Genomic DNA, 20,129 nt, shown 5'->3' with positions numbered 1-20,129 from the left:
TTCAACATACTGTTTAATTCAACAGATGCCCATTAGCCCTCTACCAGCGCCTAGCATTGTATTGGGCTCTGAGGACAGGGGCAAGGAGCTAAGACAATCATAATCCCCACATGAGGACTTTATGCCTTGCAGTGTGCTAGGTGTTTTACTTATTTTCTTCAGTCATCACAACAACCTGAATTAGTATCCCAATGTTAAGGATGAAGACATTGGCCGGGCACAGTGGCTTATGCCTGTAATCCCAACACTTTGGAAGGCCAAAGCAAGTGGATCGCTAGATCCCAGGGGTTCGTAGACCAGCCTAGGCAACATAGCAAGACTCCATCTCTACAAAAAAAAAAAAAAAAATTAAATTAGGCATGGTGGCACATGCCTGTGGTCCCAGCTACTCAGGAGGCTGAGGCGGGAGGCTCACTTGAGCCTAGAATGTTAAGGCTGCAGTGAGCCATGATCATGCCACTGCAGTCCAGCTGGGGTGACAGAGTGAAACCTGCCTCAAAAAAAAAAAAAAAAAAAAAGGATGAATATGTTTGATGCCAGAGGTTATGGCAGTGAAAGGAGCCAAGGGTCAAGGTATTGGGGTGAACAGATAAGGAAGACCAAAGAAACCCAAGCAAAGGGTCCCACTGAATCCACAGTCACTAGGGACATCACGGGCGAGCACTCTGCTGGGCCTGGGGGGTGAGGAATAAGATAAGGTGAAGATAATGAAGGACAGGATGCCTTCAGCTATCGTCTGGGTGGGGAGGCAGGACATAAGGTTGGAAGAAGTTAAGACTAGCATGAAATGCAAAGAAGCTTGATTTTATTAGACAGCCTTGGGTTCAAATCCGAGTTCTGCCATTTCCTAGCTGTGTTACCTTGAGAAAGTCACCCCATATCTCAGAATCTTCGCTTTTTCACTTTTATTTAAAAAAAAATTAGGCCGGGCGCAGTGGCTCATGCCTGTAATCCCAGCACTCTGGGAGGCTGAGGCGGGCGGATCACGAGGTCAGGAGATCGAGACCATCCTGGCTAACACGGTGAAACCCTGTCTCTACTAAAAATACAAAAAATTAGCCGGGCGTGGTGGCGGGGGCCTGTAGTCCCAGCTACTCAGGAGGCTGAGACAGGAGAATGGCATGAACCCGGGAGGCGGAGCTTGCAGTGAGCCAAGATCGCACCACTGCACTCCAGCCTGGGCGACAGAGTGAGACTCCGTCTCAAAAAAAAAATTAATAGAGGCTGGGCACAGTGGCTCATGCCTGTAATCCCAGCACTTTGGGAGGCTGAGGCAGGCAGATCACCTGAGGTCAGCAGTTCGAGACCAGCCAGGCCAACGTGGCGAAATCCTGTCTCTACTAAAAATACAAAAATTAGCTGGGTGTGGTGGTGCATGCCTGTAATCCCAGCTACTCAGGAGGTTGAGGCAGGAGAATCGCTTGAACCTGGGAGGCTGAGGTCGCAGTAAGCCAAGATTGTGCCACTGCACTCCAGCCTGGGCGACACAGTGAAACTGTCTCAAAATAATAATAATAATAATAGAGATAGGGTGTCATTAAGTTGCCCAGACTGGTCTCAAACTTCTGGGATCAAGCAATCCTTCTATCTCAGCCTCCCAAAATGCTGAGATTACATGAGTCACCATGCCTGGTCACCTTCTTCATTTATAAAATGTAGATTAAAAATAGTTCCCACTTCATTGAGCTTTTAGGAAGGTACACTGTATAAAGTGCTCACCCCACTGGCATCGGTAGACCTGTTAACAGTAGCATTCAATCATTGGATCACATTATCTTCACAACACAAGTCATTTCCTTATTCAAAACCTTTGGTGACTCTCCTCTGTCCATGAATTTTAGGTCCTGCAATCAAGGCTCTCAAGAATGGAGATGTTAATGACCTTTACAGCCTCACCTCCATCCTCTCTTTTCCTTTTTCTTTTTAGCTACTCCAGATTGCTCCAAATTAGTCCTGTCTTTGTTCTCACTCTCCTTGCATTTATTCTTTCATTCACTGAACAAATATTGAGTGTCTATTATGTACCAAACACTGTTGTAGGTGCTAGCCGTAGACAGGTGAACAAGACAGACAAAAATCCTGCCTTCACGGAGGTTGCATTTCTAGTCTGAAGGAGGCAAACATTTTTTTAAACAAAGCATAACATATAATATGTCAGAGAAGAGAAATGGGGGTGCTTGTATGCAACTTGTGATTTTAAATAATGTGGTCAGGGTGAGTAAGAATATTATATTTGAGTAAAGATCTGAATGAGGTGAAAGTTAGAAGCACGTAAATATCCGGAGGTAAGTGCAGTCTAAACAAAAGGAACAGCAAGTTGAAAGGCCCCAAGTCAGGAAAGTACCGGGAATTTTCAGGGAATATCAAAGTAGCCAATGTGTCTGGAGCAGAGTGACTAAGGGGGCCAGTAATGTGAGGTGAGATCAACTATACAGGGCCTTAAAGGAGACTGTGAGGACTTATTGGCTTTTTCTCTGAGTGAAATAAGAGGGCATTGCAGAACTTTGGGCAGAGGAAGGCTGTAATCTGGCATGTATATACATATATATATATATACACGTTTTTGTTTTAAAGACAAGGTCTCACTCCATTGCACAGGCAGTAATGTAGTGGCATGGTCACGGCTCACTGCAGCCTCAACCTCAAAAAATTAGCCAGGGCTGGGTATGGTAGCTCATACCTGTAATCCTAGCACTTTGGGAGGACGAGGTGGGTGGACTGCCCGAGGTCAGGAGTTCAAGACCAGCCTGACTAACATGGTGAAAACCTGTCTCCACTAAAAATACAAAAATTAGCTGGGCATGGTGGTGGGCACTTGTCATCCCAGCTACTTGGGAGGCTGAGGCAGGAGAATCGCTTGAACCCGGGAGGTGGAGGTTGCAGTGAGCCAAGATTGCTTGTCACTCCAGCTTGGGTGACAAGAGAGAAACTCCGTCTCAAAAAAAAAAATTAGCTGGGTGTGGTGGCACGTGCCTGTAGTTTCAGCTACTAGGGAGGCTAAGGCAGGAGAACCGCTTGAACCCGGGAGGGGGAGGTTGCAGTGAGCTGGGATCGTGCCATTGCACTCCAGCCTGGGTGACAAGAGCAAAACTCCATCTCAAAACAAACAAGCAAACAAACAAACAAACAAACACCAAATATCTGTTTGAGTACTTGCCTTCTGTTCTTTTGGATATATACTCAGAAGTGGAATGCTGGATGATATGGTAATTCTGTTTAATTTTTTTGAGGAAATGGCATATTGTATTCCATACCAGTTGCATTCCCAGTGACGTATGTCTTTTAAAAGATTACTTTCAGGCGAATGAAGACTAGACTTAAGGAAGGCAAGAGTGGATGCAGAAGTATTTGTTAAGAGGCTCTTGTAATTAACCATGAGATTGATTATGGTAGCTTGTATCTACATAGTAACAGTGGAGGTGGTGAGAAGCCACTAGGTTCTGGTTTTGTTTGAAAGGCAGAGCAAACTGGATTTGCTGACGGGATTAGTTTGGGAGTAGGAAAGAAAGCGAGAAAGCAAGGATGACTCCTAGGTTTTTGGCTTGAACACCTGGAATAATGAGGTTTCCATTTACAAATGTGGGAAAGTTTGCAGGAAGATGAGGTGGATAAATCAAAAGTTTGTTTTGGGACATGTTAAAAATAATACACCTATTATACATCCAAACAGACAAAATGAGCCTGATGTTCAGAGAAAATGTATGGGTTGGAGAGGAAATTTGAGAGCCATCAGCATATACATGGCATTTAAAAGCATGAGATTTGTAAGATGGCTCACGCCTGTAATCTCAGCACTTTAGGAAGCCAAGGTGGGTAGATCACTAGAGGTCAGGAGTTCGAGACCAGCCTGGGCAACATAGTGAAGCATTGCTAAAGAAAAATTAAAAGCAAGGCAACACAGGGAGACCTCATCCTTATTTAAGAAAATAATAATAGCTGGGCTTGATGGTGCATGCCTGTAGTCCCAGCTACTCAGGAGACTGAGGCAGGAGGATTGCTTGAGTCCAGGAAGTCAAGGCTGCAGTGAGCCATGATCGTGCCACTGCACTCCAGCCTGGGCAACTGATATGGTTTGGCTCTGTGTTCCCACCCAAGTCTCATCTTGTAGCTCCCATAATTCCCACATGTTGTGGAAGGGACCTGGTGAGAGATGATTGAATCATGGTGGGGGCGGGTCTTTCCCGTGCTTTTCTCCTGATAGTGAATGGTTCTCATGAGATCTGATGGTTTTAGAATCGGGAGTTTCCCTGCACAAGCTCTCTTCTCTTATCTGCCACCATGTGAGATGTGCCTTTCACCTTCTTCCATCATTGTGAGGTCTCCCTGGCCATGTGGAAACGTGAGTCTAGTAAAACTCTTTCTTTTGTAAATTGCCCCGTCTCAGGTATGTCTTTATTAGCAGTGTGAAAATGGACTAATATGGCAACAGAGTAAGATCCTGTCTTAAAAATAAAATAAAATGGGCCAGGCGCAGTGGCTCACGCCTGTACTCCCAGCACTTTCGGAGGCCGAGGTGGGTGGATCACCTGAGGCCAGGAGTTCAAGACCAGCCTGGCCAACATGGTGAAACCCCATCTCTACTAAAAATACAAAATTAGCTGGGCGTGGTGGTGGGCACTTATAATCCTAGCTACTCGGGAGGCTGAGGCAGGAGAGTCGTTTGAACCCAGGAGGCAGAGGTTGCAGTGAGCCAAGATCGTGCCACTGAACTCCAGCCTGGGCTGGAGACTCCATCTCAAAAAATTATTTTTGGCCGGGCGCGGTGGCTCACGCTTGTAATCCCAGCACTTTGGGAGGCCGAGGCGGGCGGATCACGAGGTCAGGAGATCGAGACCACGGTGAAACCCCGTCTCTACTAAAAATACAAAAAAATTAGCCGGGCGTGATGGCGGGCGCCTGTAGTCCCAGCTACTCGGAGAGGCTGAGGCAGGAGAATGGCGTGAACCCGGGAGGCGGAGCTTGCAGTGAGCCGAGATTGCGCCACTGCACTCCAGCCTGGGCGACAGAGCAAGACTCCGTCTCAAAAAAAAAAAAAAAAAAAAATTATTTTTTGAGTTCCACTGCGACCCACTGAGACTCCATCTCAAAAAATAATAATAAATAAAATCATGAGACTTTATGAGAATATCTGACGAATGACTATAAACATCAAAAAGGAGGAGGACACCAAGGGCTGAGCCCTCTCCCAGGGAATGTCCCATTCCAGCAACAAGAAGGCGGTGAGAAAACAGCAAAGAATACTGAAGAGATGCCAATGAACGGGGAAGAAGGTCAAGAGGGCGTGATGTCCTGGAAGCCAAATGAAGAAAATGGTCAACTATGTCAAATAAGATGCGGATGTAAAACAAGAACTGAAAAGTGGCCATTCCTCTTGGCGACCTTAAGAAAGTTATGTCAGGCTGGGCGCAGTGGTTCATGCCTATAATCCCAGCACATGGGGAGGCAGAGGCGGGCAGATCATCTGAAGTCAGGGGTTCGAGACTAGCCGGCCAACATAGTGAAACCCCGTCTCTACTAAATATACAAAAATTAGTCGGGCGTGGTGGTGCACAACTGTAATCCCAGATACTCGGGAGGCTGAGGCAGGAGAATCGCTTGAACCCGGGAGGCAGAGGTTGCAGTGAGCCGAGATCGCACCACTGCACTCCAGCCCGGGCGACAGAGCAAGACTCTGCCTCAAAAATAAATAAATAAAAAAAATAGATGTTTCTGTCTTCCACAGGGAGGACCTAAATAAATAAATAAATAAAAGAGATGTGTCCGTCTTCCACACGGAGGACGTGGGATGGTGGCGGAGCTGGCCGCAGCAGAGCTACAAATAAATATAAAATAAATAAATAAAAGAAAGTTATTTCAAAGGATTGTCTGAGAGGCAAAAACCTAACTGCAGTGAGTTCAAGAGAGAATGGGAGGAGAGGGGAGTTGCAGACTGTGAGTAGGCAACGCTTTTGCTGTAAAGGGGAGTAGAGAAACGGTGAGGGATCTAGAGAGGGTTGGTTTTTGTTTGCCTTTGAGATGGGAGAAACAGCAGTACGGATGATGACCAGGATAATGCAGTCATCAGAGGGAAAAGAGATGAAGGGGGGATTACTAGATCTATGTCCTTAAGCAAACAAGAGGCGATGGGATCTACCGCACACTTGGAGGGGTTGACCTTAACTAAGGTCCAAAGTATGTGGGCTGTGGAATCTCCCTTCCAATCGCAGTGGAACTCAATCCAGGCGGTCTCCGGATTTCTCCAGACCACCTCCAACTGGCGTTGTTCTGAGCTGGGCCACCGGAAGTTGAGATTACTGAATGTGTGTGTCTCCCATTAACCCGGGAGCCCTCCAAAGGCTACATCTAAGTCGCCTCTGAATTCTTCACATAAACTCTGGGCCACAGCCCCGCAATATGGGCTTATTGAATTAGCCCAAAGAGACACAAAGCAGCCTCTACGCTGCTGGTTTCACAAAGGGGGGCGGTCCTACCCTGCGCTCTGGGATCCTGACGTTCGAGCTATCTCTCCTCCTCCCCTCTGCTCCCAGCTCTCCGCAGTCCAGCTGGTCGGCTGATCATCGTCCATAGAGGCCACCGTACCCGACGTTTGCGGACAGTGACAAAGAGTGAGGCTCGGTGGAGGTGGAGCCTGAGGACAGGACTGAATGACGATTGAAGGGAGAGTTCAGGGGCGGAGTTTGAGGGAGAACTTGGGACGGAGACTGGACAGAGTTCAGGGAGGCGGGGCCTAATGATGGAGCAGGGAGGGGATTGGGCTGAGGGCGGTGCCGGCGCGAGGATTGGGCCGAGCGCCTCGGGGGCGGTCCTTGAGGGGGCGGTGCCGTGTCGGAAGTCAAAGGTCAGTAAATAGTGGTGATGTCATGCAGGCAAGATGGCGGAAGGGTGAGCCCGTCGTTTTGCTCCTAGGCGTTGGGGCCTGAATTCTCCCAGGGTTGGGGTGCTGGGCGAGAGTCCTGGTGGGGAACATGAGATCAGCGCGGGCGTGGACTGATCTAAAAGGGCAGAGTGGAGTCGCATTGTGAGGGGGTGGGCAAGCGGTCTGCGAAGCCTCGGCCCGCAGGGTACATCTGAGGGGGAAACAAACCGGATCCTTGGGCGGGCAGGAGTCGCACCGCGGTGCTGCCAGATGTGTCTGTCTTCCACAGGGAGGACGTGGGTTGGTGGCGGAGCTGGCTGCAGCAGAGCTACCAAGCAGTCAAAGAGAAGGTAAGCCGGGCCCGTGCCCTTCTTCCCTCACCAGGGCCCTGCGCCGCCTCAATGCAACCTGGTCCAACCAGCCCCGCCCAACTTTTGCGGGCGCTAAGTCTCAAGGATGAGGCTGACCTGGGCCTTTCTTTTAGCCTCTACCGGTCCACGGGAAGACAGACCTCGACGCAAACCAGTGTGATACTAGCCACAGTGAAATAAAGATGGTTTTAAAGGCTGGAGTTAACGAACGTTTTGTAGGAATCCATAGGAAGGAGCAATTTATTTCAGCTCAGGAAATTCAGTTTCTTCGTGAAAGAGAGAACATTTGATACAGGTCTTGAAGGAAAAGATTCTAGCAATAAAAAAAACTTACTCGTATAGTCATTCAAATATTAGAGTATATGCGACAACCAGCACTCTGATAGGTCTTCAGGATACAGACTTCAGCCAAACAGATATAATCCTGGGCCTTACAAAGCTCACAGTCTAGTGGGGAGACAGCCATTAACCGAGTAGCCAAATAGTTGTTTAGTTACCGTTGTGGTAAGTTCTGTGAAAGGAAAGTACAGGGGCACCATGTCTATTCTGGGTAGTCAGTAATTCACCAGGGAAGGCCTCTGTGGAGAAGGAACCTCATCAAGGCCAACCCTGCCTAGACAGGATGAAAAGCAAGAACCCAAGCCAGAGATGAGCATGAGCCATACACACTGGTGCCTGATAAGTTCTACGTAGGGGCTATGCAACGGGCAGTAGAGAGAGAGAGATTAATCACTAGAGGGTGGAAGGCCTTCTTGCTGAACAATCTCTGTGGGATGAGTGATATTTGGCTGTGCCAGTGGGTAATTTGCCAATGTGTATTCCTGTTTCATTTCATGCTTATTTGTCAAAATCAGCCCAACTGAATTGTGGGAAAAGTTGATTACTATTTACCTCAAGCAATTGGGATGAGTCCTGCTTCAGGGCCAACTCCAGGAAGCTTCTGACCTCACCTAAATAAGTCCCCTACTCTGGGAGTATTTTTGTTTTGTTTTGAGACAGAGTCTCTGTCACCTAGGCTGGAGTGCACAGGTGTGGTCTCAGCTCACTGCAACCTCTGCCTCCCAGGTTGAAGTGATTCTTGTGCCTCAGCCTCCCAAGTAGCTGGGATTACAGGCGTGTGCCACTACTCCTGGCTAATTTTTGTATTTTTAGTAGAGACAGGGTTTCACCATGTTGGCCAGGCTGGTCTTGAACTCCTCACCTCAGGTGAGCCACTTGCCTTGGCCTCCCAAAGTGCTGGGATTATAGGCGTGAGCCACCACACCCAGACATCTGGGAGCATTTTTATTCCTCCCGTATCCTGGGTACTCCTGGACAGCCTCTCAGCAGTAGCCCAGCAAATCTGAGAATGCCCTGAGCTGTTTATGTTGTTGATGAGGACTGAGAGGCTTGCACCCTAACATTTGATAGACCTGAAAGTAGCATGTTTCCTGTTGGGTAATTTCCAAGCAGGAAAGTCTGACATTCATTCAGCAGATGTTGCATGAGGGCCTTCTGTGTTTCTCTCAAGGTTGGTCTTATCATAACTTATGAAAAATAGATAGTTGGCCAACCTTCCATCTTCATTCTTGGAATTCCCAGTTAAAAGCTGGGGTGGGGGTGGAGGTGGGACTTGTTTATGCCTTTTTGGAAAGAAAAGACGTAATTTCCCTTTTTTTACTTTCTTACTCTTACATGTACTTGGGCAAGTGTTTTTTGTTTGTTTGTTTTTGAGACCGAGTCTGGCTCTGTTACCAGGCTGGAGTGCAGTGGCTCAATCTCGGCTCTGCAACTTCTGCCTCCCGAGTTCAAGTGATTTTCCTGCCTCGGCGCCCTGAGTAGCTGGGATTACAGGTGCGCGCCACCATGCCCAGCTAATTTTTGTATTTTCAGTAGAGACAGAGTTTCACCATGTTGGCCAGGCTGGTCTTGAACTCCTGACCTCAGGTGATCTGCCTGCCTCGGCCTCCCAAAGTGCTAGGATTATAGGCGTGAGCCACCACGCCTGTCCTCTTGGGCAAGTTTTTAACCTCTCTAGGCCTTAGTTCCTCATCTATAAAATGGGAATACTAACAATACCTACTTGATGAAATTGTGGTGATGGTTAAATGTTAATATATGTAAAACACTAAGAACAGTACCTAGCATACCGTAAGTGCTATATAAGCATTAGCTGTTATTAAGTGCTGAGGCTGATGGGAAAACCTCTTAGATACCACCCCCAGTTCGTTTTTCTTTCCATTTTTTTTCTTGGTCTTTTGGTGCTTTCCTATCTTTATGTCCCATTCTGGCTCCATCTGGACCACTCACTTCTCAGCACTCCTTAGAACACATTGCCCTGAAGACCACAGCTATGAGATGGTGCTATCATCTGCTTTCCTCTGCTGCTTACCTCCTCCTGTCCTGTCTTCCTGTGTGTTGTCAAGGGCAATATGACTGACAACAAATACTTGTGCATACACGTTGATAGAGAAGGGCATATCGTTGCTCTACATACTTACCAAAAAGAAGAAATTCAAAAGAGAAAGGCACCAAATGCTTTTTGGTTCCATCACAGATTCCCCAACCTCATCTGGGCCCACATACTCTTCAGTCTCCAATTTGCTTCTCCTCCCCTTAACTTCAGAAACTTTCCCAAAACGCAACTCTTCCCTTGGGTCCCCTATTCAGCCACTTTATCCCTTTCACTTCCCAGGAGACAACCTCATCTACTTTTTGAAACTTCAGGTCAACAAACAGCATCTTTAACTCCCTCCCCACCCTCAAAGCCACCACCTATAAACTTATCTTTACTCACAGCCAGCTTCACCTACCGCTTGCCAAATCCAGTGGGTGGTTTTCAGCCTTTTATCTTCCTGGACCATTCTGCTGCATTTGACACTAGTGATCACTCACTCTCTTGAAACACTACTCTCGGCTTTTGTGACATGATTCTTAAGTCTCCACTTACTTCTCCAGACGTTGCTTTTGTAACTGTCTCATGAGTTCCTCTTCCTCTGCTTGCCCCCTACAGGTAGTGTCTGAGGACACTTGTCCTCAGCCCATTGCTCTGTCCACTTTCCAAACTCTTCCTGGGTCACCTTCTCCACTTTCCTGTTAGGGCGACTCTTAGACCTTTTCCCTGAACTTTAGTGTTGTGTTTTGCTTTGTTTTGTGATGGGCTCTCGCTTTGTCACCCAAGCTGAAGTGCAGTGATGCAAACATGGTTCTCTGCAACCTCCACTTCCTGGATTCAAGCAATCCTCCCACCTCGGGCCCCCAAGTAGCTGGGACTATAGACGTGTACCACCACGCCCAACTAATTTTTGTATTTTTTGTAGAGGTGAGATCTCGCCATGTTGCCCAGGCTGATCTCAAACCCCTGGGCTCAAGCAATCTGCCCACCTTGGTCTCCCAAAGTGCTGGGACTACAGGCATGAGCCACCATGCCCAGCCAGCTTTAGTGTTTGAGGATAGCTATTGCTGGACAGCTGTCCTAGACAGCCCACAGTCATCTCAAGTTCTACGTGCCCAAAGTCATTGTTACCACCTTCTCTCTAGAACTGCTCCTCCTCCAGGATTTTCTCACTTAGCTGGCAGTACTGCATCTACACAGTCACCTATTTTAGCCGCCTGTGGTGCTTCCATGATTCTTTCCTAGCCCTCAGTCAACATACCTGTTCAGTCACCAAATCCACCTTCTTCTGCTTCCTGTATCTTGAACCAGTCTTATCCTCTCCATCTTTACTAGCTTTGTCCTTACTCACATTTTTCTATTTTCTTTCCTGGATTATTGCAGCAGCCTCCTGACTGGTCTTCCTTCTTCTTCTAATCTTCTCGCCTCTGGACCTTTCCTCCATCCCAGGCACTGGATTAATTTAGTGAAAAGGCAAATCTCATGTCCCACCCACTTCGAACCTTTGGTGGCTCCCCATCATCCATAGGGCTGACCAGGCTCTCCCTGGTTGCCCTTGGCAACCTCTCCAGCTTTATCCCTTACCACTGTCACTTCACATTTTATGTCCATCAGGACTGTAATGCTTGTAGACGTCACTAAACCCCATGTCAACACTTCTTAGCTGACTCCTGTTCTTTTTTTTTTGAGACAGGGTCTCACTCTGCTACCCATGACTGGAGTGCAGTGGCGTGATCACAGCCCACTACAGCCTCAAACCCCCGGGCTCAGGTGATTCTCCCACCTCAGCCTCCTGGGTAGCTGGGACTACAGGCGTGTGCCACCACCTCTGGCTAATTTTTTGTATTTTTGTGTGTGTGTGTGGAGACGGTTTTGCCATAGTGTCCAAACTGGTCTCAAATTCCTGGGCTCAAGCAATCCTCCTGCCTCGGCTTCCCAAAGTGCTGGGATTACAGGTGTCAGCCACCACACCTGGCCCACATCAATACGTCTTAATCAATTCCTGTTCATTCTTTAAGGGCCCATTCCAGGCTTCCGGTCACCACATCTTCCCAACCTCCCCATAGTACAGCAGCTACTGCTCTGCCCTTGCACATCAGCACTATCATGGGACCATTTTCCCCAGTAGACTGTGACCTGCTTGAGGGCAACGTATGCTCATGTTTGTCTGCTCAGAGCCCACAGTCTAGTGGGAAGACAACTGTTTAGTCACGCAAGTGGTTACATAATTGAAATTTCAGTGGTCCATGTAAATTTAACAAGCAAACATTTTTTGAGCACCTACTGTATGCTCTGTGTCAGATACTGGGGAACCATCAGGGAACAAAACACATAGGACCTGTGTTCACGCAACTCAGAGTTTATCCAGGAAGACAGATATTGAACAGGTCATCTTAAGACTAAAGTATGTTCAATGTTAAAAAAGAGAAAAATTGAGAGGCCGAGGCGGGCAAATCATGAGGTCAGGAGATTGAGACCATCCTGGCTAACACGGTGAAACCCTGTCTCTACTAAAAATACAAAAACTTAGCCGGGCATGGTGGCGGGCACCTGTAGTCCCAGCTACTCAGGAGGCTGAGGCAGGAGAATGGCGTGAACCGGGGAGGCAGAGGTTGCAGTGAGCACAGATCGCGCCACTGCCCTCCAGCCTGGGTAACAGAGGGAAACGCCATCTCAAAAAAAAAAAAAAAAAAAGAGATAAAGCAGGGAGAGCCAGCTGAGCCTGAAAAGGCAGCAGGAAGCTCCTCTAGGGAAATGAAGCATAGACTTTGAGGATGAACAAGAGTTTTCCAGATAAGAGGGTTCCTTCATTGTGTTTACAGGCTTGCTTGTTTTGAAGAGTTAGAACTCTGTATCAGGGAGAGGAAGCAATGCATTCAGATACCCTGAGGCAGGACAGATGCTAGGGCATTTTAGAAACTTGAGGACGGCCAGCTGGAGCTCAGTGAAGGGCACAGTGGTAGGGGATACCAGTCTGCCAGAGGCCAAGTTGTAAGGCCTTGTAAGTAAAGGTGGATTTTCAATTTGCTCTTAGGATAGTGTGTAAACTTAAAGAATGTAAAGCAGCACGGTCTGCCCTAACAGACAAAGTACCCACTGGGTGTCATAAGGAGAATGAAGTAAAGGTGGCTGAGACAACCTGGGAGGAATCCAGATGAAAGAATAAGTTGGCCTGGACTAAGGTGGTGGCAGTGTGGATAGAAAGAGTGAATCGGTAAATGACCCGGGGCACAATTTCATGGTGCCGTGAAATATTTTTTAAAATTTTAATAAAAGTAAATAAGTAAATGACCCCCTCCACCCCCAATTAAGGAGTCCTGAGTCGATACGGAGGCATGATTACCACCCCCAGAGAAGCCTGTAGCTGATATGTGAGACTGTGCCATTCAGAATCTTCCCAAGCTAATGAAAAGTGGGCAGGCCCTTCCAAGAAGAACAAACCACAGGAGTGCTCAAAAACATGCTTTAAAAAATGCAGGTGATTATCCCCATATAAAATGAAAGGGCTTGCAAGGGGAGTGGCCACTGAGATACTCCAGGAAGGCATCCTAGAGTTGGTGAGTCTGAAGCAAGACAGGGCAAGACCTAGAAGTGAGCTGAGGGTCTGCTTTCTCCAGTGAGGTCTGGGTGCAGGCTGAGACACAGATTGGTTTAGCAGGAGCAAATTTGCATTCTGCCCAAAGGAGCTTTGTATATGAATAGAACCTCGGGATGGTAGAACCAAGAAAGCCTCCGAGAGAAGCTGATCTAGTCTTTCTCTTGACCGCTTCCTCCTCTGTTGAATGTAAAAATCACATGCCTTTTTACTGATATTAAATTGTTAAGAATTACTCATGAAATAGTTTTCCAAGCTATTGCTGTTACTAATACAATTAGTAATTACTAATTTTTAAACCTGAAGGCAAATAACTTCACATACTGCCTCACGTTTCAACTCAATTTCCCTGTAGCAAAAAAAGTAAAAATAGAAACACTTTCCTTTGATAAAAAAATCACATGCCTTAGGCTGGATGGCTCATGTCTATAATCCCAACACTTTGGGAGGCCAGGGTGGGCGGATCACCTTAGGTTGGGAGTTCGAGACCAGCCTGACCAACATGGAGAAACCCCATCTCTACTAAAAATACAAAATTAGCTGGGCGTGGTGGCGCAGGCCTGTAATCCCAGCTACTCCAGAGGCTGAGGCAGAAGAACCGCTTGAACCCAGGAGGCGGAGGTTGTGGTGAGCCGAGATCGTGCCATTGCACTCCAGCCTGGGCAACAAGAGTGAAACTCTGTCTCAAGAAAAAAAAAAAAAAAAATCACATATCCTTTTTTCATGTTATTTGAAACTTGGTATGAATATCGTGATTTAAAGCATATCAGAGCAATTCATTAAAGTCAGTATTTTTTTCAGACTGTGCCGCCTCTTTTCCTGTTTGCTCTTGAGAATCTCTGATCTAGATCACCTCATTTTACAGGAGAAAACTGAGAACTAGATGAGACTTACTCATGGCCACATAGCTTGTGAGGGCCTAGGCTGAGACTCAGTCCTCATGCTCAGAGTAGCAAGAAATTCCCCTGCACTCTCTGCTCTCAGGTAATCCCAGATCATGGAATTGGGACAAATGAGCGTTGTTTCTGAGCCCAAGCTCCCCTGCCATTTGAGATTTCCATGTGTCTGTCTGGTACTGAAGAAACACAGGGAACAGGAACAAGGGGTGGTGGGGCCAGCTGGCCCTGGCATCCCTCTCTGTCTTCCCACAGTCCTCTGAAGCCTTGGAGTTTATGAAGCGGGACCTGACAGAGTTTACCCAGGTGGTGCAGCATGACACGGCCTGTACCATCGCAGCCACGGCCAGCGTGGTCAAGGAGAAGCTGGCTGTGAGTACCACCCAAATCCTCCCAAGTTACTGCCCCTCGCAACCTGTCCTGTCCTGGGCTCCCAACCTTTCTACCATTAAGTGATTATTTTTCCCTATGGGGAAAAATATGTGGATTATTTTTCCTCCCATTTTGAAAGAATTGTGTCTGGCAACCAAACAAGCTACATATTTTAAGTAATAATTAGTTTTCCCACTTCTGTATTGTTTTAGCAAATGCTTTCCATTAGCAAAGTATTCATGTTGACAATTTAGAAAATACAGACAAGTGAAAGAAAAGAGAAAGTGAAAGAAGGAAGAGAGCGCGAGAGAGAGAGAAAGACCTAGAGACATCCGTAACTCCATCTTCCAAAGATAGCTACTGTTAATATTTTGGGGATGTATCCCTTATGTACACTTCTTTTTCAAAACGGGTCAATTGAATACCATGTTTTGTAACCTATTTTTTTTGTTTTGTTTTGTTTTTTTTTGAGATGGAGTCTCCATCTGTCGCCCAGGCTTGAGTGCAGCGGCGCCATCTCGGCTCACTGCAAGCTCCGCCTCCCGGGTTCATGCTATTCTCCTGCCTCCGCCTTCCAAGTAGCTGGGACTACAGGCGCCCGCCACCACACCTGGCTAATTTTTTGTATTTTTTAGTAGAGACGGGGTTTCACCGTGTTAGCCAGGATGGTCTCGATCTCCTGACCTCGTGATCTGCCCGCCTCGATCTCCCAAAGTGCTGGGATTACGGGCGTGAGCCACTGCACCCAGCCCCCGTTTTTTTACTTAAACTGCAAACCTTGTTCTAGAGTGTAGTAAGTGGCATGGTATTCCACTACGTGGATTTAACCAGTTGCTGCTTTCCTATTTCAGTTTTTTTCCAATATTGTACACAGAGCTACAGTAAACATTCTGCTGAACTTTTACCCAGTGCCATAATACTTGCTTTATAATAAAATTGTGGAAGGTATCACAGAGTGGTTAGTTTAAGCCTTTTACTATCTACTCAAAACTGCCCTCCAGAAATGTTGTACCAACTTATTTTCTTACTGGTCCTGTTCTTTGTTGGGGGTGGTGGTTGTTTTGAGACGGGGTCTCACTCTTGTCACCCAGGCTGGAATGCAGTGGCATGATCTCAGCTCATTGCAACCTTTGCCTCCTGGGCTCAAGTGATTCCCCCACCTCAGCCTCCCGAATAGCTGGGACCACAGGTGCATGCCACCACACCCAGCTAATTTTTGTATTTTTTGTAGAGAGAGGGTTTCACTCTGTTGCCCAGGCTGGTCTCAAACTCCTGAGCTTAAGGCATCCACCCGCTTTGGCCTCCCGAAGTGTTGGGATTACAGGCGTGAGCCACTGTGCCTGGCTTGTTTATTGTTTTCTAATTTTAGATTCAGGGGATACATGCACAGGTTTGTTACGTGGGTATATTGTGTATATGCTGAGGTTTGGGCGTTTTAATGAACCCATCACTGACTAGTACCCCATAGGTAGTTTTTCAATCCTTGTCCCCCTCCCCCAATACTGTTTTTATTAATCATAAATGTACAGTGGGAACCTCTTATAAGATGGAAGTTAGATTCTAAAGTCAGTGTGAGAAGGAAAAATTGTGGTCAAAGATATCCCCGCAAAGTTCTGAAGTTTCCAGTGAGGTAAAGCATACTGTTTTTTATATTACAATTTTTCCTTTAGCATTGGAACAGATTGCAGCTTCTTAATTTAATCACCAGCTGAATCAATTATCTTGTAATTACTCATGTTATGAAAAATGAATTTTGGAATTTTTTTAGTCAAGCTTATTTTGCCAAATCCTCTTGTAAAATACCATCCACCTGCTAACCACAGCTACTGATGAGCATGAATGACAGGTTGTAACCCTGCTAAACTGCTATAAGTCTAGTCAGTAGCAGAGATATCACTTGTTTATTGCATTCATTTATTCTTTTTTCATTCAACAAATATTGTTACCTGTAACAATATGTGCCAGGCACTATGATAAGTTCTAGGTTTAAAATGCTTCAGCAGCTTAATCAAGAGTAAATATAATTTTCCATGAGGTTTTTAGACCCTGTTCTCAGCACCCTGCTGGATGGCATTCTGACCAGTGTGGTCTGTGTAGTGACCCTCAGTTGGTCCCAGGCAAGGCAAGGCTATCTGTTCTAATCCTGCCCATATGTTTCCAACCTTCTGTACAAAGTATTCTACTTCCTGAGCAATGATGATGATGAAATTGCGATATTACAATGCTGCAGTTTATTAAGTGTATGCTGTGTGCCAGGCATTGTACATGCCCTATCTTTTAATCTTCATGGTAACCCTATGAAGGATGTATACTTAACCCCATTTTATAATAAGGAAACTGAGGTTCAGAAAGGGTTTTGGTCTCATGACCAACAAGTGGTAGAGCAAGGATTCAAACTAGCTTTGTCTAACTCCAAAGCTAGTACCCTTTCCACCACTCTACCCATAGGCCCTCTTCCCCGCTGATATGTCTATGGCATGGACCTTCTCTGGCCAAGTTTTGACCAGCCTGACTGACCTTAAAATTTTGATGAAACAGCCAATCAAAGATCTCTGATCTACACAGGCCTACCATGGCCCTGTTCTGCAGCCCCACTTGGGGGATGGAGGACCCTTGCCTCCTCCCTCTCTTTCTGCAGCCCCAGAGATGGGTGAAGGGTCGTGAGCGCTTCCCTGGTCCCCCAACACACGGTACACCTTTGCCCCAATGTTTTACCCCCATACCCCAGATTGCAGCCTGTTCCCGGGGCGCTTGCTTCCTCTGCCCATTCTCTATACAGACGGAAGGCTCCTCAGGAGCAACGGAGAAGATGAAGAAAGGGTTATCTGACTTCCTAGGGGTGATCTCAGACACCTTTGCCCCCTCGCCAGACAAAACCATCGACTGCGATGTCATCACCCTGATGGGCACACCGTCTGGCACAGCTGAGCCCTATGATGGCACCAAGGTATTCACTGACAGTCTCCCCTGCAGATGCCTAACGTCTGTAACCTGGGCTTTAACTTCCAACCTGTACTCACAAAAGCAGCCCATGTTCAGGCCAAAAAATAAATACGGGTATATTATTAATAGTAAATCAGAAAATATCAGTAAGCAAGGACAAGATAATTATTTTTAAACTCGTAATTGCATCACCCAAAGAGAACCCCTGATTTCTTATTGGTATATAACCTTATATTTGTTTTTGTTTATAAACATAGGTAAAGATAGTTTGGTTTTTTCTTTTGAACAAAAAAGACATTTTATACATGCAGTTTTATAACCTACTTTTAAAAAACCAACAAACGTAGCATCTTTCCTAATCATCTTTTTTTTTTTTTTTTTTTAAATGAATCAGGCTCTCACTCTGTCACCCAAGCTCTCTCTGGGGCTCAGTGGCATCATCACGGCCCATTGCAGCCTCGACTTTCCAGGCTCAAGGGTCCTTCCACCTCAGTCTCCTGAGTAGCTGGGACCACCGGTGTGAACCACCACACCCAACTAATTTAAAAAAATTTTTTTGGTAGAAACGTGGTCTCACTATGTTGCCCAAGCTGGTCTCAAATGCCTGGGCTCAAGTAACTCCCAGCTTGGTCTCCCAAAGTGCTAGGATTAAAGGCGTGAGCTACTGTGCCCAGCCAGCCATAATTTTTAATGTCTTTAAATTCTTACAAGTGAATATGGCATTATTTATTCCATTATTTCCGTCATGTTGCATATTTGGATTCCTTTCAGCTTTCCAGCATAATAAGGAACGCTGTGGAGAGCATTTTTAGAGGCATAATCTCCACATTTGGGTTATTTAGACTAATTTCTAGTAATATATATATAGGTAAGGGGAGAGAGGTGTCTTCAATGCACTTAAAGCAACAGCCACAGCAACGTATTTTTGCTGCATTTTCTTTTCTTCTTTTTTTTTTTGAGACAGGGTCTCACTCTGTCACCCAGGCTGGAGTGCAGTGCCATGATCCCAGCTCACTGCAGCTTCAACTTCCTGAGCTCAAGTGTTCCTCCCACCTCAACCTCCCTAGTATCCCTAGTAGCGGGGACCACAGGCGTGCACCACCACGCCTGGCCTTTTTTTTTTTTTTTTTTTTGTGGAGATGAGGTCTCCGTATTCTGCTTAGGCTGGTCTCAAACCCCTGGGCTCAAGTGATCCTCCTACCTCAGCCGCCTAAAGTACTGAGATTACAGGCGTAAGCCACCGTGCCTGGCCACGTTGTATTTTCTATTTCGTGGAGTGTTTTCTTCTAAATTCACAATATAATGTCATGGCAGTTGGGCCCTCTTCGTAGTTTGTTTTTTGTTTTATTTTGTTTTAGAAATAGGGTCTCACTCTGTCCCCCAGGCTGGAGTGCAGTGGTGCGATCACAGCTCACGGCAGCCTCGATCTCCTAAGGTGCTCCTCCCACCTCAGCCTCCTGAGCAGCTGGGACTATAGGCACACATCACCACGCCCAGCTAATTTTTATGCTTGTAGAAACAGGGTTTCCCCATGTTGCCTAGGCTGGCTTCATAGCATTTTATCACATTGACCTTTTTTTTTTTGAGATGGAGTCTCTCTTTGTCGCCCAGACTGGAGTACAGTGGAGCGATCTCGGCTCACTGCAACCTCCACCTCCTGGGTGCAAGCGATTCTCCTGCCTCAGCATCTTGAGTAGCTGGGATTATAGGCGCGCACCACCGTGCCCGGCTAATTTTTGTATTTTTAGTAGAGACGGGGTTTCACCATGTTGGCCAGGCTGGTTTTGAACTCCAGACCTCCAGAGATCCACCTACCTCGGCCTCCCAGAGTGCTGGGATTACAGGCGTGAGCCACCGCACCCGGCCCACATTGAACTTCTGTTCCAAAAGTACTGATTTTTCAAGTATGTGTTTTAGCACTAGCATTAGCGCCACCACTTAGTGAACATGTGAGTGGAATTGTGAAAATGTTTGATAAGATTTTGAGCTATAACGACAGTGAATTATCACCAGACTGCTTACAGACAGCCCATGCATCCTCCAGTACTGAGGAAGAAAGGTGGACTTTGTCTTTGCCAGCTAAGTTTGCCACCCTGTGATCCTAGTGGGAACGTAACTTGGTAGAGACTGGCTATACAATTAATAAATTCTTGAATGGTTTTAATTTGAGGGAAATTGTGTTATTTTAAAATTTGTCCCTAAATTTTGACTTTATTAATATATTGGCACTAACATTTTTCAAATTTCACTTACTACGAAGCATTTTATACAAATAATTTTGTAGCCTGCTTATGCTGTATTTTCTTAGTTCCTGGGGTAGAATACTGGGTGAAAGGCCATTTTTCTGGGAACCCCAGTTTTGGATGCCTAGCCTAGTGCCCCACTCTCTGTGCCACAGTGCTAATTAACAAATGCCCTGGGGAGTATCCCAGCCAACAAGGGAGAAGCTGGGTTGTGGTTGACTGAGTATCCTGGCAGAGAAAGGGTGCTTTCTATGCCCAGTATCTCAGAATTTCTGTTTCCTCTTCTCCATTTCTTACAGGCTCGCCTCTATAGCCTGCAGTCGGACCCAGCAACCTACTGCAATGAACCAGATGGTGAGAGGGTAGCATTGAGGGGGTGGGCTTGTAGGGCAAGTAGACTAAGGGGGTCTGGGTTGTAGACTCTGTTTGTCTCAGGTAGCAGAGGCCAGGCATCCCCTATGTAGGGGGACCAGAGTGAG

At 46.5% G+C, this 20,129-nt stretch overlaps 1 protein-coding gene across 5 annotated transcripts in view; it reads left to right on the top strand.

Annotated features, from left to right (window-relative positions):
- The first annotated feature begins 6,522 nt into the window (after positions 1 to 6,522).
- BSDC1 (BSD domain containing 1) overlaps positions 6,523 to 20,129 on the top strand; it is a 28,230-nt gene continuing 14,623 nt past the window's right edge. For 2 of the 5 annotated variants that reach the window (XM_058443272.1, XM_058443271.1), the window contains exons 1-5: positions 6,845 to 6,882; positions 7,146 to 7,206; positions 14,348 to 14,464; positions 17,193 to 17,411; positions 19,950 to 20,004. In XM_058443272.1, the coding sequence (XP_058299255.1) occupies positions 6,872 to 6,882; positions 7,146 to 7,206; positions 14,348 to 14,464; positions 17,193 to 17,411; positions 19,950 to 20,004 (463 nt within the window). In that variant the 5' untranslated portion in view covers positions 6,845 to 6,871. Of the gene's footprint in view, positions 6,606 to 6,844; positions 6,883 to 7,145; positions 7,207 to 14,347; positions 14,465 to 17,192; positions 17,412 to 19,949; positions 20,005 to 20,129 lie in introns of those variants that run through there. The other 3 variants (XM_058443273.1, XM_032160087.2, XM_032160086.2) reach the window with 3 other exon arrangements.

This window comes from Hylobates moloch, unplaced genomic scaffold, assembly GCF_009828535.3.
Source record: "Hylobates moloch isolate HMO894 unplaced genomic scaffold, HMol_V3 SCAFFOLD_8, whole genome shotgun sequence".
NCBI lineage: Eukaryota > Metazoa > Chordata > Mammalia > Primates > Hylobatidae > Hylobates > Hylobates moloch.
The sequence above is the reverse complement of the archived record's forward strand: the minus strand, read 5'-3'. Positions and strand labels throughout refer to the sequence as shown.